Source organism: Mauremys reevesii, linkage group 18 (genome assembly GCF_016161935.1).
Source record: "Mauremys reevesii isolate NIE-2019 linkage group 18, ASM1616193v1, whole genome shotgun sequence".
In the NCBI taxonomy this organism is placed as follows: Eukaryota; Metazoa; Chordata; order Testudines; family Geoemydidae; genus Mauremys; species Mauremys reevesii.
The window spans coordinates 13,758,433-13,786,198 of NC_052640.1; the positions used below are offsets into that span (position 1 = coordinate 13,758,433).

Consider the following 27,766-nt stretch of genomic DNA (forward strand, 5'->3'; position numbering starts at 1 on the left):
CCTCCTGCTGGGAGGTCCTCTTCCTCTCCACGGGGATGTGACAAGCTCCCAAGAAGGGAACTTTACAGAAAACTATGAGTGAACCTCAACAAGTTTGGCTTAGTTCACATAAGTACCTAAGGGTCTGGATTTTTCCATAGGTCTTTTAGAGCTGCAAAACTGGACTGAGGATTTCAAGAAAACACCTTCTCTGGCAGTGTATCAGCCCTTCCACTTCAAGTTCTAGGCAGTACTAAGAGGTACAGAGCATAAAATCAAATTAATATTAATAATTTATTCAAGGAATGTAACCACTTTTCCCAGCTGCATAATGAGCAGGTTGCTGCATCCTCTAATTTATTAATTATGTAAACTTATAGGGTTTTCTTTGGATTTTGTTGCAAGTGTTAAAAATTCAAAATTCAATGTGTTTTGCTTAATTTTGACTGACGAGACATACTCCATATTGATTGGAGCATACAGGGGATGCTGTAATGTTACTAAGATCTGCAAGTATCAGAGGGGTAGCCGTGTTAGTCTGGATCTGTAAAAGCAGCAAAGAGTCCTGTGGCACCTTATAGACTAATAGACGTACTGGAACAAGAGCTTTCGTGGGTGAATACCCACTTCGTCGGATGCATTCATCATCCAACGAAGTGGGTATTCATTCACCCACGAAGGCTCATGCTCCAATACGTCTGATAGTCTATAAGGTGCCACAGGACTCTTTGCTGCTTTTAAGATCTGCAAGATAAGAGAAAAGTGTTTAAAGACAACTACTGTAAAGTTCTTCATGGATTTCATTAGGGTTTTACTGTCACATTGCAGTATGAGGACGATGGTTGAATGCAATTATTCATTGCTATTACTTCACCTAATAAGCTTCTTATAGTCTCTGGAGGAAACACAATGTTTGGCAACATGGGCTATTTCCTATTTTGTAGGACACCTACTTTCATCTCTGGTCAAATGGTTAAACAGCAAGATGTACCTTTTTAACCGTGTACCAATACAGGGCTACTGGAGGAGTGAATAGTCAAACAAGAGGCCATTCATAGACTGAGTAATCTGTCTCATTGTAGAGTTTGCTCTGCTGGTACTACAGTGAGAAGTCATTAATATATCAGGATCCTAGTAGGACAATGCTATTCATAATTTACTCTGCAGGTATTTCCCTCTTGGCACTGAGTTACCAAGAGGGTGGGGGGGCAGAGGAGGTGAAGCTGCAACTTATATAAAGGAACACAAACAATTGAACTGTAGACTTGTATTAATTCCGCAAGGTTTTTCTTTTACTTTAAATAGCACAGTTTATGTCAGACTGAAAATGAACCAAGTTTATTGTATCTGGGAAGAGTTATGGTGTAGCATGAACCTATGTTCCAAGAACAAATGCATAAAGAACACGGATTTAGCACTGAGAATGGAAGCATTAAATCCTCGATGTTTAGATGCTTTATATTAGGTTGAGCACAGGAACTGGGAGTAGTAAATGTATGCTTGTGGAAGGATGTCTCACAGAGTCAGGCAGAGAGGACAAAGTGAAGGTGTGCGCATCACATGGAATTAGTCTGGTTAATGGGGACAGAAAAATGTCCTAATTAACTAAGCCTCATCAACAACAGATGATGGCCATCAAAAAAGTTAAATAGGCTTTGGATCAGGTCCATAAAGCATATGATTTCAGATGAACAGGTTCACCACGCAGGCACAAATAACCTTGTAGGGACTTTAAAGATGTACTTAAATTACAGCATAAAGCCCCCAATCCAGAGAAGTGCTTAAGCAGGTCCTCAGTTCCACTGGGGCCACTCACCTACTGAAAGCTAGGGACATGCTTTAGAGCTTTGCTGGATTGGGGCCTCACGGCATTTTTACAGCATTTGTATAAATGAAAGGAGAGTTAAAACTGGTACAGCATGGAACAATCACATACATTTAGGCACTTTAAAGCTAACAGTAAAGAGCAATTTCCTAGCAGCTAATTATAACAGGCTCTTTAAAAACCTCACAGTTTAATTTAAATTAAAAAATCATTTTCTAGCTATCTCTGTTGTCTAGCATAGTCCAAATGCATACCCAGAAATTGGTTTTCATGCCTTTTAAAAAGATACTGGGAGGAAATTGTTCCCAGCCATTCTTCTTAAGCAAATGTCCTTATTAAACATCTCCCTGTTAGAGGCATTGACTGTATCATGACAGTCTTGAGGTCTATGGAATCCACTATTTTTTCTAGATTCTTCAATATTTATTCTTACTGGATTTCCAGCAGTTACATATTTGTAACGAAACCAAGGGAGACTTTCTCCCTGTGCAGGCAACCAAGCTCCATATTAGATACTTTATCTCATAAAACCGTAATAAGTTACCTCATCTTGAAACATCAAGACCACAATTCAATGCAATAACTGTATTCCCCGGCAGGAAGCAAAATGTTTCACACCATTTTGTTGGGAATTATTAGTGTATTAACTAACATGCCCCCTGATTCAGGAAAACACTTAAGCACATGGTTAAAATTAAGAATGCACCCAAGTACTTTTCCCCAAATAGGGATGGACTCAGGGATGTGTTTAGGTGCTCTCCTGAATCAGGCACCTAAGGAACAAAAGTTTGTATTGTACAGGGAAGAAGACATCTCATAAGCACATAACTATTCACACATGTAACACATGCATTAATCTTTCTGGTTAAAATTAATTTCCTCATTTATTGTCCACATGTTTTTCTTTGATCTGATCTTTTCAAGCCAGTGATTTACAAACTTTATTCCATGGATAACCAGTGGCCTGTGAAATCTTTTTCTAGTGATTCACAGAACATAATTTATTGACAACCATGCCCTGAGGTTTTGGAGGTGGAGAAGCAGTGGTCTATGGAGGGCCCTTTCCACTTGAAAATGCTCAGCAAATGCAAAGAACTCTAGAACAAAGTACACTACACCACTGACTGTAGATTATTTCTGATACCATCTGCCCAATTATTTGAAGCTGCATTAGCAATGGCACTGTCTCTATTCCTCTTCCCCAGGGGCGGCTCTAGCTTTTTTGCCTCCCCAAGCATGGCAGGCAGGCTGCCTTCGACGGCATGCCTGAGGGAGGTCCACCGGTCCCGCGGATTCGGCAGCGCGCCTGTAGGAGGTCTGCCGGTCCCGTGGATTCGGGGGTGTGCCTGCAGGAGGTCCGCTGGTGCCGCGGATTTGGTGGCGCACCTGCGGGAGGTCCACCGGTCCCGTGGATTCAGGGGTGTGCCTGTGGGAGGTCCGCCGGTGCCGCGGATTCGGTGGTGCACCTGTGGGAGGTCCACTGGTCCTGAGGATTCAGGGATGTACCTGCAGGAGGTCCGCCGGTGCCGCGGATTCGGTGGCGCACCTGTGGGAGGTCCACCGGGCCCGCGGCTTCGGCATACCCGCCACCGAATTGCTGCCAAATCCGTAGGACCGGCAGACCTCCCGCAGGCAAGCCGCTGAAGGCAGCCTGACTGCCACCCTCACAGGGACTGGCAGGACGCCCTCCACGGCTTGCCGCCCCAGGCACACGCTTGGAACGCTGGTGCCTGGAGCCGCCCCTGCTCTTCCCCTCTACCTGTAGATGTGTAGGTGAAAATGTTTATCCCTATTTCACTTAGAACCTTTGCCTCAAACATTAAAACACTTAAAAGATTTCCTTCCCCCAACTTCCAGAGAAAACTCTCCCCAGATCTGTCATGCAAAGCAGTTGAATACGCTGCGATGAGTAAACAGAATACAAATTCCCCACCTCTGGGTGTACTTGGGTTAATAACACTAAGACAATAAACCAGTATACTAGCTTTAGGTCATATATTTATTTTCAGGCAGTGAAGAAAAGGCAGGAGCAAAGCTTCAGTATCATTTTTATCTTGAGTTTAAACTGCATTGTGACCCTCTGGGGGAACAGTATCCTAATGAGACATCCACAAAGTGAATGAAATCTTACTTCAGTTTCTGACTGAGACAAGTCTGAGCTTTTTGGCTGGAGATAACTGAAGTATGTGACTTTCCTTCTGGAATTCCCTTTCTGAGTTTTTAGGGGTAGAGTATGACTTAGCAGCAGAACCCAAAAGGTGTTTTTTTAAAAAATATTATTAATGTTGCGGTCTTTAGTCAGATCTGAACTACTGTCTATGCCACGGAGATATATTTTGTACAGTTCAGGCTAGCCCATCTTTACATCATTTTAAAGGCAAATTACATGCATACACATTAATAAAGACAGAGAATGCAAACATTAAGTCCTATAACTGGCCATTAAAGCAAAGGAGAGAAAAAATTAAGTGGCTATTTGACAATCTAAAGCCACTTTTAACAGGTAGTGTGCCCCTCCATCAGTTCCTGAAAGCCAAGAAGCAGCCAGCCAGCCACACATGAAACAGACACTTAGCTGGCTTCCAATTCCATAATGTACTACAGACATTAAATAAAACAGTGGGTGCCCTTATGCCTACCTTCATCTATTTTCTCTGGTGTGTGCATGACAGTTGTCCTTGCCTTTTGTGCATACCTCAGCTACGTAAGTTAGTTTTTAGTTGGGTAGCAAGTGCTGAGGTCTACCCCATTGCCTGACTTCACTTCAGTTGTGACATGATCCTTCACACAATGTCTCCACTTCACTGCAGCTCTCAACAGAAAAGGAATAACAGCGCCCCGTCTTCTGACATCAGCATCCACCCTCTGTGTGTGTGTGTGTGTGTACACATATTTACACAACCAGTCCTGGGGCAAACCCTTCTTTCAGCAGTCTTACCTCACATCAATGCCTGGTTCAAAGACAGCAACTTTGCCTCAAAAATTGACTCAAAGATTAAAGCAGCGAGCAAACTGTCCAGCTGCTCACCCAGCTTCATCTCCATGGACCACTATCTCCACATAGAACTTGGGAGCACTAATACCACCACAGCATGTCTTCCCAAGACTGAACATTTGATCACACTCTAAGAAAAAAGACCTTAGACTATGTGTAACAGTGCCACTTGGTGATGTCTGCCCTAAGAATATTATCATTAGTTGAAACTGCACGGAAATTTTTGTATGCAGAATTTAATTACCCAGTTGGACTTTGGCCAGAACATCTGGGCTAACAGTCCTATTCTTGCAGAAGTCATAGGATCTTTAATAACCACCATGATTAGGACCCTGGTTTTAACATCTGCTCCAAAGGACAATGGCCTCAATTTTGAGCTGCATCTCCCAGTGCGGGAGTATACATGGGAAAGGAAGGCGGTTGTACATCACCTTTGTACTGTTAGGGGCTGGTGCAGCTCACTAAGACCCTCCTGACCCCCCCAAACTATGCCCATGCTGATCGTACCCTTATACTGGGGGCTGTGAGGTGGAGAGATGGTGCTGCTTTTCTGAGGAACCCCTCTCCATTCCAGGGGAATTCCCAGGTGTGGGATATTCAGCTGCTTTCTGACTCCCTTTATCCACAAGCACACAGCCCAGAATTCGAGACAGGACATTCAATTTCCCAGTGGCCCTTGCCCCACGATGGAGAACCTGGCTCAGTACCAAACTAGAGAAAAGAATGTCCCCCTAATGCATCACTAACATCACTTCCCAGAATGCCTAGGTTTTCCTTTGCGTTCTCCCATCAAAGTGATGACCCAGCCTGACTGTTTAGCCTGCGAAATCTCAGAGGAAGGTGGTAATATGGAAGCCAAGAATATTTCACACCTACTGGAAAAACATAAAAAAAAGGCTCCATATTTCCACACCACAAAACCACCATCACACAGCTTAACCGGCAGGCACTGTTCAGGAGCTGGGAAAGCACGCAGATCAAACTGAAGTGAACTGGCAAAGCTATGCTGTGGACATACCATGGTGGGGAGCTTATATCTTGCCAGCTGGCACTAGTACCATATCTGTGGCTCTATTAATGTTAGGAGTCCCTCACTTTTATGAGCACTAAATTCACACAAAACAAGAGGCACAGGCAAAGCAAACAAGCACTGACACTACTAAAATGAAACACTGCACTGACTTCGAGTCCACAACTCATTTTTATTTCAGGCAGAACTGTAAAACGGCCTGATGCGTTTATAAAAAACACCTCTTGTGTGGTTAGCCCCAAACCTTGATTTTCTCATTGCTGAACTGCTGTGAGAGGCATCCACTAAGATGGATTTTCTCTGCATAAGTACCAGAATCGAGAGATGTATATTTTTAAAAGTGTATTAAGGGATGTATTTGGAAATCGTATGCACTTCAGAATTGAACTGAACTAATTCAAGTGCAAATTTTAAGCAAAAGGAGGAAAACCCCTAATCCCAGGGCACTTAAAGTAACTAACCCTCTACCCCGATATAATGCTGTCCTCGGGAGCCAAAAAATCTTACCGTGTTATAGGTGAAACCACGTTCTATCGAACTTGCTTTGATCCACCAGAGTGCGCAGCCCCGCCCCCCTGGAGCACTGCTTTACCATGTTATATCCGAATTCGTGTTATATCGGGTCGTGTTATATCAGGGTAGAGGTGTACTTTAAAGCTTTACATGGACTAGGAGATTCCGCTTCATGGGGATGCACTTAACAAAACTTCCAAAGGGATCATCTGAATTCATGGCTGGATTTGTCCCATTACCCCCCTCGCCTTCATCTTCTGATGTGATACAGTGGAGTGTAACATGACATGACAGTTCAGAAATGTACAGGAATTCCTCTCTCTCCCTGGAACTGACAGGAGGCAACAGCCAGCAATATACCCCGGGGACAGAAATAAAACGAGCTTTAAAATGCCATTGCACAGGTGAATCTGTGTTAACTGTAAAAACAACGAGGAGTACGTGTGGCACCTTAGAGACTAACAACTTTATTTGGGCATAAGCTTTCGTGGGCTAAAACCCACTTCATCTGATGAATGAAGTGGAAAATACAGTAGGAAGATATATATATATATATATACACACACAGTACATGAAAAGGTGGGAGTTGCCTTAATAAGTGCCTTTGTAGTGGTAATCAGGGTGTTCCATTTCAAAGAGTTGACAAGAAGGTGTGAGTAACAGTAGGGGGAAATTAGCATGGGGAAATTATTATTTTTTAACTAATTTTTTTAACTAATTTCCCCCTACTGTTACTCACACCTTCTTGTCAACTGTTTGAAATGGGACACCCTGATTACCACTACAAAAGTGATTTTTCTTCTGTTGATAATAGCCCACTTTAATTGAATTGTCTCATTAGAACTGACCCCCCACTTGGTAAGGCAACTCCCATCTTTTCATGTACTGTGTATATATATCTTCCTACTGTATTTTCCACTCCATGCATCCGATGTCGCCCAGGCGCGGGGGGCAGGCATTGGGGGGGCATTTATTTGGGGCTCATTTGCTGGGTGGCCGGCCCGGCGCATGCCTGGGGGGTGACGCGGAGCGGCCCGACCTGGAGCGCCTGTGGCAGGGGCGGCGCGCGCGGGTCCGCCCCCCCCCCCTCCCGGTTGTGCTCCGCCCAGGCGGCAGGCGCGTCGTCCCCGGCTCCGGTGGACCTGCGATGGCCGCGGGCATGCCAGAGCTCCCCCAGCAGAAGGGGGGAGGGGACGGACCCGGGAGGAAGGCGGGCGCGCGCGCGCTCGCGCTTGGGGCAGCCCGATTTCTAGAGCCGCCCCTGATCCGATGAAGTGGGTTTTAGCCCACAAAAGCTTATGCCCAAATAAATTTGTTAGTCTCTAAGGTGCCAGAAGTACTCCTCATTGTTTTTGCTGATACAGACTAACACGGCTACCACTCTGAAACCTGTGTTAACTTGAGTCACTGATGGAGAGGAAATATTTTTGGATGGTCCTTCCACAGCTCTTGATTGATTTGGTCAGATTGTACAAGACTTACACATATGAAAGACCAACAAATGCAATTTGAAGAGGTCACCCCAGAAAGATTTTCAGATTGTGGAAAAAATTCTGCAGATCCCAATTGATTATTCTGCAGTTGGTTACCACTTAAAACTCCCACACGCACCATCAGGAATTCTGCATAGGGAACAAAGGGTGGAGTATACAATGCAAGTCTTCTTCAGTGTTAAAAGAAAGACAACTCTTTGGTGTAGATCCAAATTCAGAATTTTGCTGTGTGTCTATAATACAGACACAATATTAGTTTACCATTAAATGCAACACTGATTTATACCAGCTGTGGATTTTCTCACTGTTAATTCACATTTGATAAAAGAGCAATTAACAGAAAAATGGGCTTTTTTTTACCCAATTTTCATCTACAGCTTCAAGTATAAATGCTGAAGTTGTGCCATTTCTCTCTCAGTGGTAGATATCCTTACTGGTGCACGGTCTCACATTTCCTCAATGTCATCACTTTAATAATATTTAATGTTCCTCTACAATTGATGAAGCTTTGGAATTCAAGAATTTCCATGCTGGGTTTCTAGCACAACTGGAAATTTCCCGTGAGAAGCTGTCAGTTCTGTCTAACAGATTTTGTTTAGAAAGGCCTTTGTATAGATGAAGAATATGCCAAGGCTGTTTTCTCATTTCTTTCTTCAGTCTAATGGTAGCAAATGATTTCAAAGCAGTAATGAATGCATATATGCTATATAGATCTCACCATGTGATTGTGAATAAGCCACCTGCTAGTAATAGCATGTGGTCCGCCAAAAGTGCTGGTTATATCTAAGTGGCTGTTAAAAACAAGTAAATCCATATGCATAGTCTTCATCAGAAGGAGGAGGATGCATAGATTCCTGAATATTGTAAGAAAGACAAACTATTTAGTTCAGATAAATTATTTTTTTCTTCCTGAATCTTAACACAAGAACCAAGCTCAAAAACCAAATATCTTGGAGATTCTTCACTTCCAGCCCAACCTACAGATGGAAATGACAAATCTAGGGAGAAAAGGTGTTTCCAGGAGATTTCCAGGCCACTTTTTCATATCTAAGAGGTTCAGATAGATTACATACATTTTTGAGTACTTATCTCAGAGCTACTAATCATGGGTAACCTGTGCTTTGGAGTTTAATCACTCCGTATGCTGTCTGTGCCCATGTAGTGTTCGTCCAAGTGGAAATCAGTGGTGCTCAATTTGGTGGCACTAACGGGTGCTCAGAACACAGCTGGGTAAGCAGCTGCACAGATTTGCTGCATTGCCTTTTCATCAAAGCCTGTCAAATGCTAAAGGTGCACTAATTGTTCAGGTTACACAGTCCTTGCGTCCTTTAATGTACGAGTGATCCTGTGCATCTGCCAGTTTAAAGCAAGAGTTGGCTCAGAAAGGAGATGGACAGGTAAACTAGGAGCAACGTGTGGAGATACACAAACCTCTCCCTGCTCTCCTATTCGGAGGAGTCCTCTGCCCTTACGTTGAAGAAGCAGGTGTACACATTACACTTTGCAGTGTCCCAAACACACTAAAACTTGAGCTCTCTTCCTGCTTCCTTCCCTCCAGGTTTTAGTAACATTCTATATTGTTTAAATGAAATACAAACTCACTCTCTATCCCGGCATAAAGGATCAGGATTTCAAACCACTACCAAGAAAACAGTGTCACTTTCACCAGAATTATGCAAAACCATTTCAGAAAGTTCTGCTACCACCCACAAGCCCATAATGTTCAGCTACAACAGGACACGAGAAAATTGCTTACAGAGACTACAGCAAAAGTGGGCTGACAGTTCTGCAGTATCTGGCACATGGGGAACTCTCTTGGAGCCACATGTACTGTACGAACACTGGCCCATGGAGAAGTGTGCCTTGTTTAGCTTGACAGGCTGCAGTTCCTATGGAGGAAAAACTCCTTTTGTTTTAAAACAGTAATAGTTCTCTTTTTCCAACTCCAAGAAACTACCGTGACTCTCAAAAATGAACTTGCATTCATTAGAAAGAGCAATTGTGTCTTTAAGACACTCATGCAGAAGCAGGTCACACTCAAAATATAGCGCATGAGAGTGAATAAGGGCAATTAAGGATGCAAAAGGCCTGCTCGGTCAACTGATTCATACGATCCATTAAAAATTGTCAGTGTAGTATATTTTCTAGTGCTGAGTCCAGTTTTCTATAGTGCAAGTCTCTTCCCCAATTTCTCCAGGGAGGCAATTCCATTCTTTAATAGATCTTGTTAGTAAGAAACTTCCCTTAGGTTTTCTTTCATACTTTTGTCAACACTTCTTAACTCAACAGTTTGGGTAGCAGCTACTGTTTACTCCCAGGACTGGGCATACTGAGGTCTCATCACGCAAACTTTCTGGAGCGGGCAGAGCACAGGGAAGAAGATCTAACTGTAATGTGTTTAAACACAATGTTGAAATCAACTAAGAATGCGATCCCAGGTTTCCTGCCTACTCAAATGCAGCAACTACTTCATCTACACTTATTAGAGCTAATAGTCATGCAGAATTTGGCTTTGACAATTAATATACAATAAGACACTGCAAACACGTAACAAGGGGGAAATTGTTGCATAGGAATGTAGAATGGGTTTTTGGAGAAGTGCATTCAGTTTTATGATTCTGTTTAAGTTGGATTTGCCAGTTATCCTGTCATTATCCCATAGGCCAGTGTTAATAATCAAGATCTATATTATATGCTTTGTGGTATAATTAAAGTCACTACTTAATTAGAAAACCTAGCTAGTGCTAAACAACGGGGAATCAATAATATATCTAATGGGAAAAGCCAGAAAGAACTTTTGTTTTATATCAGAAACAGCTGAGAGCTAATAAGTGTACCCAATATTGCTTATGGATTAGCATTTCTGTGATGTGCAGCCCTACCACATGGGAGCTCTGATCCCATCATATCTTATAAGCCAAGCAGCATCAAGCCTGGTAATGACCTGTATGGAACATCTCCCTATCTCATCCAAGAAGCTTGGGATTCCCTATGCATAAGCTAGAGGGCAGCCTGTCCCGTTACCTTCTAGGGCAGTGGGGTAGGAAACAGCATGGGAAGTGTTCCATATTATTACCCTGGCGAAGACTGAGGTATCTCATGGTCCCAGGCAGAGCGTCCACATTAAGGAGAGCAAGACTGATACCTGACTCATTGCCAACGGATAAGGAAGAACGATCTGAGCAACCAGAGGAGACTTCCTATGCACTGGCCTCCTTATTACCCTGCCGGGAAGATGGGAAAAGTGGACGAGCTGGTCTTCAGGGTACAAGCGGGGGTAGTAGAGTTGCAGGACCCTAAAGATATCTAAATGTAAGTGGGGGTAGAGGGAGAGGCTTCCCATGGGTTTGCTTAGAGCTTATAGTTGCAAGGAGGGAAGGTCTCATGTCCTAATGGTGCATAGGACAGTTGTGTGTACATGAGACTCCTGGACCAGCAGCCCAAGTCTTCTCCCAGGTCCACGCAAACCTTGGTTAGAAATGTGTGTGAGAATCATGGAGAGTTTCATGTTCAGAACAAAATGTGAAATGAGGTGAATTTTGCTCCTGTTTGGTTTTGCCCTGCTCCAGCTAGGACTCCCTTGCAAGTCAAATAAGAAATGCTTTTCAAAACGCAGCGCTAACCCTTTGGGATGCACAGATAGCAGAATAAGTCCAGTTGGCCCAGAGGCAGCAGCATGAGCAAATGTATGTTGTCAACTGACATCCCAAATGAGCTGAGTGAGAATTACGAAGCTAAGCACTCTGCGCAGTAGTTGTCCAGAACCTTAGATCCCTGAGGAGGGAACTAGCAGAGGACCTTACTTAACTCAGTGGCTCTGTTCTCTTCTACTCTCAGGCAAGATGGAAAGACAGATGAAAGTTGGGCAAGATGTACCTATTCAAAAGCCTTGGCATCAGCTATGTACACACAATACAATGGGTGTGCAAGCATCCCTGCACTAATGTATCTGGTCTGTATTTTGAGCCAGATCCTCAGCTGGGGTAAATTGGAGTCAATAGACCTATGGGGACCCACACCTACTGAGGATTTGGGCCTTTCTATGTAAATTAGAAAGAGAACAGTCCCACCTACCACAGCTTTTAAAAACAGCCCCATCGGAAAAGCCTTGTTTTAATTCGGACACTAACCAAACTACAGATAAGGATGATTCATCCCCCAACTCCTCCTTCGGGGTTTTAAAAATTTTCCAAAAGCAAAAGTTCCCTGGACCATCCTAGCATTAGGGGGTATTAAAAATCTCTGTCGGGGCATGGATTTTGAATCTGGTTGAAACACTTTAACCATGTCACTTCTCACTCATCTTTCCTCAAACAGAAATCATCCCAATTTGTCATGATCCTCCTATGTAATTCTGTCTATTCCACTTTTAATCTTGGACACTCTATGCTATATACTCTCTGTTTTAACAAGGTCATATCTGAAGTTGAATAGGTTGGCCAGCATGGGACATCATACTCCAAATGTGGTCTAAGCAATGCTTCATAAAGAGCTAGCCAATTATCCTTGGATTTATGTAGAGCTAGTTGAAAACTTTGACAGAACAGTTTTCCATCAAAAAATGCAGTTGAGTCAAAATTGAAAAGTTGTGCAGGTACATGTTCATTCTAATGACTTTTTTTTAAATTGGAAAAAGTCAAAATGTTTCATTTTGACGTTTTTGATTTTTTTTACTTTTATATTACATTAAAACATTAATTATATATATATATATATATATATATATATATATAATTTAACATTATTGTATTTAATACATACTATTTCATATTCATACATACTAAACATTTTGATGGTCCCAAATCTAAACTTTTTGGAATTTTCGTTTTGAGGGAAATTTCAAAATGTCAGCGTTTTGTTCAGAATCACAATGATTTTTTTTTTTAATTTCAGAATTTCCATTCCATGGGAAATTCTGGTCCTGACCAGATCTAGATTTGTGCCAGATTAAAAGTTGTTTCACACTGGGGGATTGTTAATCCTGTACTTCAATCTATACTGCCCAATCTGCATAAAATTTTTAAATTATGCATTTTAACGTGAACTATCTTAATCACCTTTCCCCAACCTATGGGATGGAGACCTGGGGTCACCAGACTACTCCAGAAGTGAGGCATGAGAACAGTGCAGGTGAAGAAAACTTTATAACATTGGATCTGCCTCTCCCCAATAATTGATCTTACAATAGTGGGTAATCTACTCAATGCTCTCTGAAAGCAAATAATCTTCCATCCCTGCTCCAATACATCTTCTAATGCAGATGGCCACAAGAACAGCTTCCTTGTACAGGCCTTCAGGCAGAAACCCATAGACCAAAACTTCTCTTCTTGTCTTCCATGGCACTCAGATAAACTGAAAGTGTGATTTGCCCCAGTAAAACTATCAATGGACACCCACCACGCTAATACCATGCAGCTATCTTCTTGGTGGGGAACAAGTTCATCATAATCTGTAGGAAAGAGAAAAATGTCTAAAGTAAATGTGTGCTCTTGCAGCCATGAAACTGGTAAGTCTTGAAGGCCTGCAGCACTGAAGGACAATCCCTGATGGAATGGCTGGTTTCTAACAATAGGCCTTAGCGATGGTTGATGTTATTAAACCCCTGAATGAAGAAACCAGAGGTCTATTTACTAAGTCTTTCCCCTTGATAGCCCCATTTGATTAATTCCAGAATCCTTTTGATAGGTAATTAAAAAAGCTTTTCCTAAGGTACAGTGTGCAGTGAACCATTAATTACTTTTCAGAACCTCAGAGATGCAATTCCTTTGCTATTGTGAAGCATTAACAGCAAACAACTAAAATGTCTGCCTCTATAAAAGGGCTGAATAAATTAAAGTAATTTCTCCAAGACCTGGTGTTCTCTGCTCTTTGTGGCTGAAAATTTCAGTTCTTTCAGCATTAATAAGTTTGCTCTTTAAGGCTACATTTTCTCAATGCAAATATCCATGACCATAACACAACGGAATATCTTCCTTGGCTGATATAGCCGCTAGACTGAATCCATCTATTACAGTGTTTCTCAAACTGGGGTTGCCGCTTGTGTAGGGAAAGCCCCTGGCAGGCTGGGACGGTTTCTTTACCTGCCCCATCTGCAGGTTCGGCCGATCGCGGCTCCCACTGGCCGCAGGTTGCCGCTGCAGGCCCATGGGAGCTGCTGGAAGCGGCGGCCAGTATGTCCCTCGGCCCGTGCCGCTTCCAGCAGCCCCCATTGGCCTGGAGCAGTGAACCGCGGCCAGTGGGAGCCACAATCGGCCGGACCTGCGGACAGGGCACTTAAACAAACCGGTCCGGCCCACCAGGGGCTTTCTCCACACAAGCGGCAACCCCAGTTTGAGAAACACTGATCTATTAGTATTATGGCTGTCACTCAGCTACCACAATGTGCTAGGCATGCAGTTGCACAAAAGAGATCAGTTAAATTAAGGATCCTCACCTAGTGGCCATAATTTCTTATAAAAGCCAATTTAGCTCTTATGGAGCTCTAGGATCATATTAACTTTGCTCAAGTGTGTGCATAATGCATCACAGCAAGTGTTTTTGACAAGAGGGAATATGTGTGGGTGTGGCTAGGTCAGTGGTTCCCAAACTTTAACAAACCTGTGAACTCTTTTCACTAAAATGTCAAGTCTCACAAACCCTCTCCTAAAAATGAATATTTCCAGGGATTTTCTTCTTTACCTGAGTATAAATTATAAAAGCAGTGATCTTGGAAATAATCAATTTGTTTTTATGACATGCTTATTACACACTATTTATTATTAATTATTATTTATCATAACAGTATTTTTATTACATTATGAAAACAGCAACACTCTTCCAAGATCTCACTTTCATAGCTTGTATCACTTGGAATAAGCCTGTTATAAGACAAGACTCCTATGTTTCATGAAGGAGTATCAGATGTGAAACAGCAGGAAGGGGTTTAAGAAGCTAACTCAAAGAGTTCATCCTACACAAGCATTCAGGTCTTGAGAAGTCCAGGCAAACAGTGCACGTTACAACAAAGCTTAAACTTGTTCTTCATAATAATTCTAAAAACAATACTAGCTGCCTATTTAATTTTTAAAAAAGCAAAAAATGTCCACCTCCCTTTCCATTTCTTATAAGGAGTCTTGAAGTTTAAATCTCCTCAGCCTGATAGATATGCTTGCTTTGATCTGCTTAGATCTTGGAAGTCCAGGGGCTCCAGGTTGCTGGCCCCGTGCTGCCCAGGGTCCCTAGGGACCGCTCTGTCCGCCATTAGGGAATTTTTTCCTGTAACATTTTGGGAACCCCAGTTTGAGAACCACTGGGCTAGGTCTACACTAGCAGCTGTGGGGGGTGTGGGGGGTGATTCCCAGCTTGAGAAGACATATTCATGCTAGTTCTCATCACGGTAGCAGTATCGAGCAGCGGCATGGGCTAGCTACCCCAAGTATGCACTCACAGGGTCCAGGTGGGTTTGCAGCTAGCCCCTGCTACCCCAGCTATTTTTAGTCAGTAAGCTCAATGAGAGCTAGCACGAGTAAGCTCACGGGAGCTGGGCATTGCACACCCATCTCTTAGTGTAGACGCAGCCTCTGTGTATTACATAAAAACACCTAGGTTATTTATGTTGCAAAGTCAAGCCCTGAGAAGTTAGGAAATGCTGGATTGCCTGGGCTACCTTAATTTGGACCCTGTGCATCCAATCTGTGCACTGAATGAGGCAAGAGATGTGTGGGAAAATATAGTATGTGATCATGCAATTGAAGAATGCATCATAATGCATATGCACAAGCAGGAAGTATTAAGATTACCTGAGCAACCGTAAAACTGGCATTTGCTAACTTTTCCAGGGCTTAACTTGGAACATAAATAACTTTCTTTTTACATGTTTTTTTGTATGCAGTTTCCTATGTGTGGTTCATTTGGTTGGGTTGGGTTTTGGTTTTGTGTTTTAGGAAAAAGGTAAAACCAAATTCTGCTGTGCACAACTGTAAACCCACTAGCAGCCGTGTTAGTCAGTACCCGCAAAAAGAACAGGAGTACTTGTGGCACCTTAGAGACTAACAAATTTATTTGAGCATAGTATTTCCAAACGTGATTTCTCTATTAAACAACATTTTCCCCAGAGAGATATCCACACTGTCAGTACTGGCTCAGCTAGGTTCTGCCATAGAAGACTGAAGTTTGCCTCCTGTCCATGAGTAGGAATTACAACAAACGAACAGAATATTTAAGCATGGCATAGGAAGTTTTGCTAATGCTTTACTGCAGGTGCCCTCTGGAAGGAGCAGGAGGTTTAGCATCCCTGCATCACTACTGAGCTGACCACCTATATGCTGAGACACTTGTCTGTATTATGCTTTTCATGGCAGCAACAAACCTGACAGCTTCCACAATAAGTGCTTTTTTGTGCACTGCAACAACACTGAGAAACTAAAATGCGTTAGTCAATAGCGCCCACAGATTAGCCTAGCCGGTGAACAACCTACATATATTAATAATATACTCAGCAGCAGCTTGTGGGAGAGCTACATAAACCCTTACTTCCTTCGATATTCCCTCTTCTTTTGGCTTGTGCCTAACGTGATGAATAGTGAACATTTCTGAAGTTTCCGTCTGTTTTGTATGAAGGGGGATCAAAATAGTTCAGCCAAAAGTGTTCATTCCTTAGCTGTTCACTGCAACAAAGATAATCCTGTGCAACCCACTTGGCATTAATGTGGATTTTATAACTACTTTTACAGGATTTCCACTGGAATGTAGATAGCTAATTGGGACCATTATTAACTAACTGAACCATAAATTTTAAAGCATTGCCATGTATTTTCACAAATCTAAAAGACCTAGAGAACATTACGCTGACAACACCAAGCTGCAAAATGAAATCCCAATTTAGTCCCATGCAAAATGTTTCAGCTGAAAATGTGTGGAAAAATCACCCTGAGTCATAATTAATCCAGATGATTACACACCATTTTGCACTCGAAAGTAATATGTAAGTATCACTTCTGATATTCAATTCTTGCATCATCCCAGAGCATTAACAGTTCAAAATTGCTAGAACATAGAAATTGACTATGAAATTTTCTAAGCGATGGTCAGTAGTCCAACACCATGTTCATCAGATTTGGTGCAGGTGAAATGCAGTGTGAAATCAGACTTCTCAAAATGCTGTTCAAGATCAAATCTAATTAGCTTATCTAAAAGTCCATTTAAAAAAACAACCCCGCCTCTGGGATACGTGGGATGCCAAGAGAAGACAAGAGTTGAGATCTGCTTCCTACACCATGCTTAGGTCAAAAGGTGATTTTTATTGCAATCAAGGGAAATGTAATTTCAAGTGAACTATTTACTGTAATTAATTCCATTTGGCACATGAAAATAAAATGCCGGAAAAACTCCTGCCTGCTTCTGTGCTGAGTTCGTGTTTCCCCATTTATGGGGAAGGGTTGTTTGTCCTTTGAGTTTGAAGGTCTCGGTGACAACAGCAGGCGGACAAGCAGAGAAATGCAAACATACAGGAAAAGCAGCTTGCTGGCAGGATTACACAGGTTTGCAGATTTCTTTGCAGTCGAATGACACTGGGAGTTGCTACAATTTAGTACCCGGCATTGGTTCCATCTGGCTGTGTGTCCCCTTTGCGAGACATGCCTGTCCTGTTTATTGCATGGATGAAAATGCACCAAGAAAAGCCATTATATTGCTGGACATTTATTTAAGGTGTGCTAGGAAGAGTCACAATTAGAATGCTTATCCTAGCTCTATACAGAAGCTGGACAAAAGGGGTGAAATTTACAACCGTTAAAATATAATGAAAGTCAATATTTAAAGCCACATTTTTTCCCAAAGGAGCAGTAATATGTGGGAGTTTATCTATTTGCATATTCCAAGCTCCACATTTGCATGGCTGAACTGTATTCGCATTCATAAATTGGGTATAACAATCCATGCAAACAGCCAGCTGATCAAAAATATTCCCAGTTTGCATCCACAATACCTACCTGTGTGTGCAAATGTGGGAGTTTGAGTGGGCAAAATGGAGGTTAGACTGGGACGGAGGATGGTTAGAAGGACAGGGCACTGATGTGGGACTCAGGAGTTCTGGGTCCGGTTCTGAGATCAGCCACAGACTTGCTGTGTGATTTGTGGACCTTAATTCTACCCTGTAAAATGGAGATATTTCCCTATAAGTCACGGCAACATTCTGAGGATAAAATCTGTTAATGACTGAGACGCTCACTGATGAGATCCACATGAGTACCAAGGAAGACAGAGAGATAAGGAGTCCTTTGGAGTACAAGGGTTTTACCTAAGAATTTAGGGTGCAATTTTCAAACCCTCACTTATCACTAATTTCTAATGAGAGCTGGGCATCCAACCCCCTTAGTCAGCTTTGAAAATTTCAGCCTTAGTGTATGGATGAAACTGCACATCGGTCCCACCATAGTAGATTTGTTAGGATGCAACATTCAGGTATAACACTGAACAATGGATAAACCAGAAAAGTAGCTCTTGATAGTGTTTGCTCTTGTCCCTGTCTTTGTGTTAGTACATGGCTCATGTGGGACACCGTACTTTTGAACGCTTCATGTCAGTGGGTGTTCAAGTGAGAGTTCCCAAGTGTGTCTGGTGTTTAAGTGCTTGTATGTCTGTAGTTGCCAGAATCAAAACAAGGCTGCTTGTGAGAATCGTAGTGGAAAAGTGAAATCTAATCAAATTCGCCAATTGAATGGAGGTAGACTCTCCCTCTGATACACACAGATTAAACTCAGCCCTACCGCTGAACTTTCAGTCATTTTTCAAAGCAAATTCAAACTAAAGGTTTCTTGAGGCTTGGACATGTCTCAATATACATGTTTCCAGGCCTAACTAGAACCACCCCAAGAGTGTCCAAATATCACACAGAAAGCAGCTCTCACAGTATTTCAGACATTTAATGAGACAGTATAATCTTATGGGAGTCCCAGCCAAAATGGGAGCACCCAAAGGGTCTGAATAACCACAGATGCTTATCTGAACCAATGGCCAAAGCTTCTAAGTAGAGCTGAGTCAGAGCCAAACTCCATCACCAACTCGAAACCCCCCCAAGTTTGGAAGAGTATAGCAGCTAGATCCAAACTTTGCAGCTTTGGCTTCTTGTCACCTTTTTAGTGCTTCACCCCCCCATATTTACTAACTACTTGAGTTTATTAGCTAACAAGAGGCATGACTCAAACCCCACTGAAGTCAAATGAAAGATTCCCATTGACCTCAATGGTGTTTGAATTAGGCTTAATATATAATTTTAGTGGTCACAGGATAATCCCATACTGGAGGGTTTACCCTTTCTCCAGGTGAATCCCATGCTGGATTTTCACCACATGTTGAGTCAGGTGCAACATCTAAAGCAATATTCTTCTCTCTCTCTCTCTCTCTCTCTCTCTCCTATCTAATGTAAGATTACTTGTCCACACCAAGCATCTGAGTATGTGAATGCTGAGTCAATGGTTCTGAGACTAGATTGGCATGTAACATCTAAGGGACTCTGTGGGTAGGCTGAAGTTCTGTTTTGCTAAATTTAGTTTCTGGCTTCTTGAATTGTCTAAAATCTTTTTTAAAATTGTAATCTGCTCATAGAGCACAACGGTTGTGCTTGACTAAACTTTTCTCCCCCCTTAATACGGTACTTTTATTTAACTTTCACTTCTGCCTGGGAACCCCAATGGGGATTTTTAAACAGAAAATTATTATTACAAATTAATTAACTATTCTTTTCAGTTTTGTCTACTGAGAGCAGCTAAGCATTGCTGCCGATCTTCACTGCATTAAGACATTACTGATTGTCATTCTCAGAATGACTGCGAGAATGACTTTTCTGGAGAATACATAACGATATAAATATGAAAGATTTGAAAGGCACTTAACACAACCTATAATAAATCAGTAAAAATATTAAACATATAATTGCAATGTCAAATGCAGTTTAGACATGTGAAGAATGTGATATTATAGTGTAAATATGCACATTCCACAGACAGTAAAAAATCTTAAGTGCATCTCTGACTGTAATTAAAGGCCCCTGCTGTGATAGTCTTACTACTTGTTTCATCACAATATAGACATGAGTAAATACCCTGCCTCTAGAGTTCTTTCATAAGAACACCCCAAGTGCAATTAAACACAAAGCATTTGATGTTTTCAATCTTAAACAATCAGTGTCTACAAAACAGCGCTGCATCTATTTGTTGGTGCTACCTCATCTTTCATAGTATGTGAATCCAACAGGCAGAGAGAAAGGCTCCTGCTGCTAATATCTGAACTCATCTGGCTGTGGCTAAGGTTTTACTGAACAATGCTCAGCAGAGCTTCCACTTTCAAGTCGTTACTGATCCAAAGGCATGGACATGCATATTGTGGCATTACTTGTAAAGTTAGCTACAGATGCTGACATGATATCCATGCTTGAGATCACAATTGGTCTTTATAGTTTTCATTACACTCAGGAACGTATATCTGGCTAACCTTTCAGTATACTCTGAACATAAGGCATGCATACAGAGCTGCTACCATGGTCAGAGGAACAACAATCACTTGCACTAATAAAAATGTAGGATTCAACTTACTTTTTTGGTCTGTAGTCAGGAATGGACCTATCCAGTGATATCCTGTCACTGAGCTGGGCATTGTAACCATATTCTTCGTACTTAGTCTCAGATTCATGACTGTCATCTCTCAAGGTAGCAGCCATTCCTCCCTGGCCCAAGCCTCCTGGACCTTCAACTAGTCCCATGGGCTTGGCTAGACCTAGAAAGAAAAAAAATGCAATTGAAAGGACAGTACAGAGGCGGTAGCAATAGGGTTGTGTCGATGCGTTTGGGTTTTTTAAAACATTTAAGCAAATAATAATCTGTTCTGGAATTTGTATTACGTAAGCATACAATGACTGGATGAAGAAGGTGAGGATCAAAGCAAATGTTCTCTCTGGGAATACTGGGTTAGATCCTCAGCTGAGGTCATTTAGCATAGGCTCAATTGTTTTCACTCAAACGAAATGCTGAAAAGACCATCCCCACTTGAGATGTTAGCCAATGAATAGTGCACCTGGTATGTTTTATCCACTAATGTATTAATGCTAATTTCAGGAAATCAATTTAAAAACAATTATAAACACAGAGAAAAAAACCCATCTACAGCTACATTGTCAAATGCATCTTCCATGGCAAAAGAAACTAATAAATAATCTCATTACATATCACAAACCTTAATGGTACGGTTCCATTTTCTGAAGAGCTGCCTATCCATAAGTCATTAAAAGTTATGAACTTATTTATATAATCTTCTGGATCCTGTACAGCAGCTTGCAAATATCTTTCAAATAATTCACAACACAGAGGAAAACAATTATAGCTAGAGCTGGTTGACATGTGCCAAATTAAGATGGTCTGAGAAAAAATAGTCAACATGTTGTCTCTCTCTCTCTCACACACACACACGACAAAACTTTTAGTAAGAGGCTGAAGCTTATTTCTCCTTCTCCCTTGCACGGCAGTGTAAGGTCTTTGACAATCTTGCCTTTACTATGTAAGAGATGGAACTCTTGGGTATCTCCTCTGTACCTCATTGGTAAGCTCTGCCCTCGTTGTTTATCCTCGCACCATCACTGGCACCGCAAATCCCTAGTTAGAGATCTAAGGTGCACTTACCCAACTTGGTAGATGACAATAAGTTTGAGAGCTAAAATATTAAGGCCAACATTTTTAAGTTCAGGAGCCTATAGTGAGACACATAACGCATACTTAGGCATCTAAATAGAAATGGCCTGCTTTAACACAGGTACTGAGCACTTGCAGCTCAGGTATTCAATGCCTCTAAAAATCAAGCCACTGTTAGTTAGACGCCTAAATGTGGATTTAACTGTTGGCATTCACATCTGAAAATATTTGTTTTAACACTGCAGGGAGCAATCTCAATGCAATTTGGCCACTTGACAGCCACTTGAGCCTTTGAAAATCTTCCCTGGTAACTCACAAGTTCATTGCCAAGTATCTAGTTAAGTTCCTCTTTATCATGCCCCTGAAATGCTTGATAGTCTCAGTGTGAATCATGGGCCTTAGGGTACCAGGGACAGGGGCGGGGGACAAAGAAAACACTACAGCAAATCTTTCTTGGCATGGCCAAGCCATTGAAAAATTCAAACAGCTCTAGGCAAAGAAGCCAGCTGAGTTGTCAAAATGAAGGAAAAACATGAGGATCACACTGGCAGGATCTCATTATGGTTATGCAGTATGCGTGGGAGGTGAGCCCAAGGTCTGATGGGTGACTGACTTAGAGGAAGAGAAAGAATAGGTGAGCAGGAACAGAACTCCCCGAGGCCATGTAAGCATGGGAGGGGAAGAGGGAAAGGCTGGAGCTTTAAAACAGAATGTTTAAAAAGTGTCTTGTTTACTGAGGCAGAGAGAGGAAGGGCACAGAACAGTGATGTCTGGCTTGAGGTAGAAGCTAACTTGCATAAAAGTTCTCTAAAGCTGCAAGTAAAACAGAACTCAGAAATACACAACATATGAACAACACACGTGCAGTTTGGGATGGAGAAACTCACCCCAGCACTCTGCCAGGGAAACCCCCAGCCCACCCATTTAACCCACTTTATGGGCCCTCTGTGATACCAGAGCAGAGACCTGGCCCATGGTGTCCTCACAAATCCCCTTGCACTTGCACATCTGCATAATCTGTGGATATGGCGGGTGCTGGCGTCACTGGGATAATGTAAATGATAGCAATGGATGGAGTCCATGTTTAAAGCCTCATTTATTAAATGTATTGTTCCTCTCTCTAAATAAGCCTCTTAGCTATTTGCAAGAAATGAACAGGAGGGTCCATATCAGTAATTGATACACTTGCCTCACCCTCCACTTCTCAAAATCCAATTTTTCCCCTTAAAAGTAAAATCTGGGAATCAAATGAGTGTGCCTTAAAGTGGGAGTCTTGCAACAAGAGTGAGGGATCAAAAAACACAAGGGGAAATTCAAGAAGTTAGCTCAGCTGGACTGGAGAAAAACATTCAGCATCAGGCAGTTTTGGCAGGCAGGCACAGAACCTTTTCCAGCTCTGACAAACGTTGCAGCTAGTCGTCTTGGTGCTAGTCCAGCATGCAAATGCTGAATGCACCTTTCCACGTTATGCTGCGCTGCCAAATGCAGGGGCAGAAAACCCAGAGAATGTGCTTCTATACAGCATTCTGCAGCAATATGAGCAAAACTAAACAAACGACTTGACGATCCAGAACATTTCCGGTGATTTCACTGAAGCTGGCTGTGTTTTGAAGCTATCCTTTAATTCATGGAATTGTTCAAAGTAAAGCTCCCACAAGCTACAAAGCACCTGGGACTCCTTTGTTCCTTTCTTCTGCTGAAACATTTATAAACCTGTCTGGTTGACACTGGCCATCCTCCTACTCTGTGGGCTAGACTACAACTTGGACTGCATCCCCCCAGTGAGGGACTCCCACATCTGCCCTTAACCAAGCTACCTGAGCCTTGGGTCTGGGGGTGTAGTACCCAGTTACTCCCTCTCCAGATCAAGTGGGAGGGGAAGGATGGGGAACCGACACAGCTCTGGCTCCACTATCCTTCCCACTACTGGCCAGCGTAGCTCTGTTGGTGTGGAGGGTGTCAAAATTTGCTGCAGGTGTAGGCCAGTGGCAAATCACTCTTGCCTTGCCCGTGGATTTAGAGGGCAACAGGGCAGGCACTGTGTCTCAGAGGAGAGACACTGGGACGTCTCTTCCGTGAGAACTGCGGCTTACCCCACCCTGTGCTCAAAGTCACAGCTGAGCTTCAGTCAGTGCAGTACCCAGCATCATGGGGCACAATGCTGATTGGTGCCTCTAGGTGCTCGGCTAATAGTGATAAATACTAGAAGCTGTGGAGCACCAGTTAAAGTGTGGCAAGGGCACAGATTTGCCTTGTCCCCCTGGCTGGACTCTCCTCTTCCTCGGAGGCACCCATCTCTACCCGCAGCCTGACCCTGTGGGCACGTGTTCCTACACCTATCCCCACCAAAGCTGAGTGAGTGGCGCTGAGACCTGGAGAGCAGGGATGCAGCACCCCTCAGGTTTGGCCTTGCCAAAAAGTGGCCAGACGGTGGCCCGGGTGGACCTCCTCTCAACGGGCGCTGCAGCCTGAATACCGTAGCCCCTGAAGCATGCTACCTGCTTTGCAAACAAACACACTGACAAAGACAGTTCCTGCCCGTAAGAAGTTAATGTTCCCCCATGTAATTTACCGTTTTGCTCTGTGAAAAAACAGCATTACCCCATCCATCATGAGCTGCTATTCTTTATTACTCATCCCATTTATAGGAAATGCCCATTAAGCACCCCCTTTTTCACTGAAACTGCACCAAAATGATTTAGGAATCTTTTTCTAGAGTACATTAACCTGCTTGTAGTTATCCCAATAAAACAGCTGGGATTCTATTATTGACCAATATACAACAGTATTACAGTTTTGCATTCTGCAAGTATAATGAGAAACTATAACCAACTATGTCTAAATACAATTGAGAATTGATTTTATCATGCCTATGATTCAGTACATGCAAATGGAGCAACTGTAACCAATAATGCTATGCCTTAGATTTTTGCTGTTGACAATTTTCCAACAGACCAGCTTTCTGTGGGAAAATGCCAATTTGACAAAATCAAAACATTTCACAGGACCGTATACATTTTGTTGAAATTTTCAATGGAAACGTATTGAAGCGCTTTAACAAATGGAATATTATATCATATGTATAAAGTTATAACATACTATAGACATCAAACCAAATCTCTTGGACCTGATTGAAATGAAGTGCTTCAATCAGGTCATTACGTGTTTCTCAAAAGAAAAATAATCAGAAATTCCATATTGTGGGAAATTTTGGCATTTCTACTTTTCGTTCTGATTTGGGACCAAAGGAAATTTTGAAGGGTCTGATTCCCCCAGGAAATGGAAATTCTGAGTTTTGATGCAAGTATTTAATATGATGCAACACTTTCAAATAGACTACAATGTAAAGCACTGATCCTGCATGCCCATACTCACACAAGTATCCCTTCAGAAAGCAATGGAACTACTCCCCCGAGATGCTACTTTATTAAGAATAACTATACGCAGGCTTAGACTTCTTCCAAAGCACATGATTTCCAGTAGTGACTAGTGATTTTGAGCACCTCCATTTTTGTATGCCAACTTTAAAGGGGCCTGATTTTTCAGAAGGAGGGTACTCAGCACTTTCTAACCAAAATCAAACCCCTTTAACGTGTCTTAAGTCAGGCACACACGAATTTGAAGAGCTCATAGTCATTGGCAGTCACTTTATAAATGCTTGGCTGCAATGTTTAAGTAACTGAAAGATGCTGGAGTATGAAGGTTTCTTCTTTAGGCTTACTGGCTCACATTCTGATGTCAAAAACAACAGGGAGTCTGGTGGCACCTTAAAGACTAACAGATTTATTTGGGCACAAGCTTTCATGGATAAAAAACCCACTTCTTGAGATGTATGGAGTCAGTTACACCAATGTATGGAGGGGGTAACTCCAGCAAAGCCAATGAATTTGGACATAAGGACATAAGGGACATAAAGGACATAAGTTCTGGCCCACTCACTTTAGTGGTAATGATGGTTTTCTTACAATAGAAGGTAACTGTATTTACTTCTTCTAGTTCAGGTTCTGCTTGTTTATGAGCAAAATCGTTGCATCCTGAAAGGCCCAAGGACAAGAGGAATCAAGCGTACGGCATGTAGAGAGTCTCAAGCAGTCTGTTTGCTATTGTTCTCGCTAGAAAGATGGCCAGGTAACCCTGCCCAACCATGTATAATTGTAATACTTTAGTAGGCTTTATTCCCAAATCTAGGATTTTAACTGTTCATGCTGCTAATCTGATCTCGTTCTAGAAAACCACCAGAGTTGCACTTAAAAGATACTGCTGGGTTAGGTTTTTTTGCTCTCGTTACCCCATGCTACTGTAGCCTGCTTGCAATTATCATAATAATGCAGCAGCAAAATAAATGATACCACATTGCTTCATTCTGCAAATACAATGTAAAAGTGGTTCTAGTAGCTTTAAAAAAAATTTACTATTACTTGTCCTACAGTCTCCATCCATATACTCTCTGCAAATGCAGTAATTACAGGCAATATGTTTCATTTTTATATTTTGCTAGTCAGCAGTTAGATGTAATAATCTTGTGTCCCATATAAGAGAGCATCTATGTAGCATCTTTTGTCTCAGGTGATGCCAAATGCTTTACAAATTGCTTTCTGTACAGAAATAACTGCATAAGCCAGTAGCATTTGGCCAGGTCATGGCCCCTGATCCATGCATGGACAATTCCCTCAGCACGTGGCCCTCCAGCATGAAAGAGAAGGGTGGGCTTGCCATCTCTGCAGCATGATTCTGCTTGGAGATGGGGTCAGGATATGAGGGCTGAGGAGCACCATATTAGGTGGAGGTGGAACCAGGGCTGTAGAGATGTATTTTGCTCATTCTTGTGTCCGGTGGTGCTTGCCTGGAAACGGCAATACAGTTCAGGACTGTATTATCTGTTCTGCATAGCTCCCCTTCATGGTGAGGAACAAGTAGGAGAGTGGGTCAGCCATTGCTAGGGAGAGTCTTAGGAAACAGTGCTCCAAGGGAATATGGGAGACAGAGACCCAGTATAAGGCACAGGTTCTCCTATGTGTCCCAGAAGATGGCTCCAGGTTTGGGGCAGGTCCCACAGCTCTTTCCAATGGAGGAAAACCCTCACACCCCTGACAGTATGATTGAGGGGGATCCTCATGCAGATGTCTTCCTCCTTATTCACAGATGATCCAGGCCACCATGTGGACCCTTGGTTCAGTACTGCCTTCAAAGAGATACATTCACAGAATCTGCAGTGTCATGTCCCACAGCACCTAGGGTTTCCCCATAGAAGTCTCCCATCCAGTAGTAAGCCAACCTACTCCTGCTTAGCTTATGAGATCTGATGAGATCACACCACGCTGTAATACAGTTGAGAGAATCCACAAAGCACCAAGTACTCAAACAAATAGATATCTCAAACTACTTGGAGCTCAGATAATAAGACTGCAGTGCTGAAAAGCCTTTCAAAGACTGGTTTTGTTAAATCCAACATAATTTGCTTTATAAGTTACAGAAAGCTTATTCACTATGAATAATAATCATTTTTCACAGATCTCAAGATGAAGATAGAAAGAACCCACATACATTTCTTTGTTATTTCAGATGCTGAACTCCTCTCTGTCACAAACCCAAGAGACTAGCAAAAAACAAATGAACAAACATTAACACCATATTGTACAGCAGCCACTTAGGAACTGTACAATTCTAAAGCTCACCCAGATTCAGAAAATCTATGGTAAAGGTGTAAAATCAACTGAAAATCAGAATCAGCCAAAAAAAGAAAAAAAAGAATGGTAAGAAAATGCAGATCGTCAGAATACACACATGCCCTATCCAATTTCATAGTCAATAACAGATGCCAAATCTTCGCAGTATATACACATTACTGCATCAGTGCAATTGCAGGTATTTAGTAAGTGAAAGCAAGGTGTCACTTCCGAAATATAATGAAGGTTTTACTAGTTAGAGAAAAAGAATGCAGTGTAAGAAACTTCGCTTTTATTAGCAAAATAGACGACTCGTCAGTCCTGTGCGGTGGAGTGTGAGCAAGGATTTCAGCCTAAATAATATTGTCAGCTCCTTTAAAGGTCTGATATGAAACAGAAAGTGGTTAAGTTAAAATAGCATTTTATACTCTATAAGTCTTATTAATAGATTAGATAGAGCAATAAGAAGTGTATTACTGCAGCAAGCCCACCACAATCAATGGAGAGAATGAAGCACCGGTTCTAGGCCATGCTAGCCTAGTGATTCAGGGCTGAGCCAACACAGGTGGAGGGACTCTAAGAACTTCACTTCGCTCTGAAGCCTGGA

At 42.2% G+C, this 27,766-nt stretch overlaps 1 protein-coding gene across 8 annotated transcripts in view; it reads right to left on the bottom strand.

The window, feature by feature from the left end:
• The window catches only part of GALNT9 (polypeptide N-acetylgalactosaminyltransferase 9), a 699,106-nt gene that overhangs the window by 198,427 nt on the left and 472,913 nt on the right, over positions 1–27,766 (bottom strand). For all 8 annotated transcript variants that reach the window (XM_039505452.1, XM_039505453.1, XM_039505456.1 and 5 more), the window contains one exon: positions 20,405–20,585. In XM_039505452.1, coding sequence (XP_039361386.1) covers positions 20,405–20,585 — 181 coding nt within the window. The remainder of the gene's footprint in view (positions 1–20,404; positions 20,586–27,766) is intronic.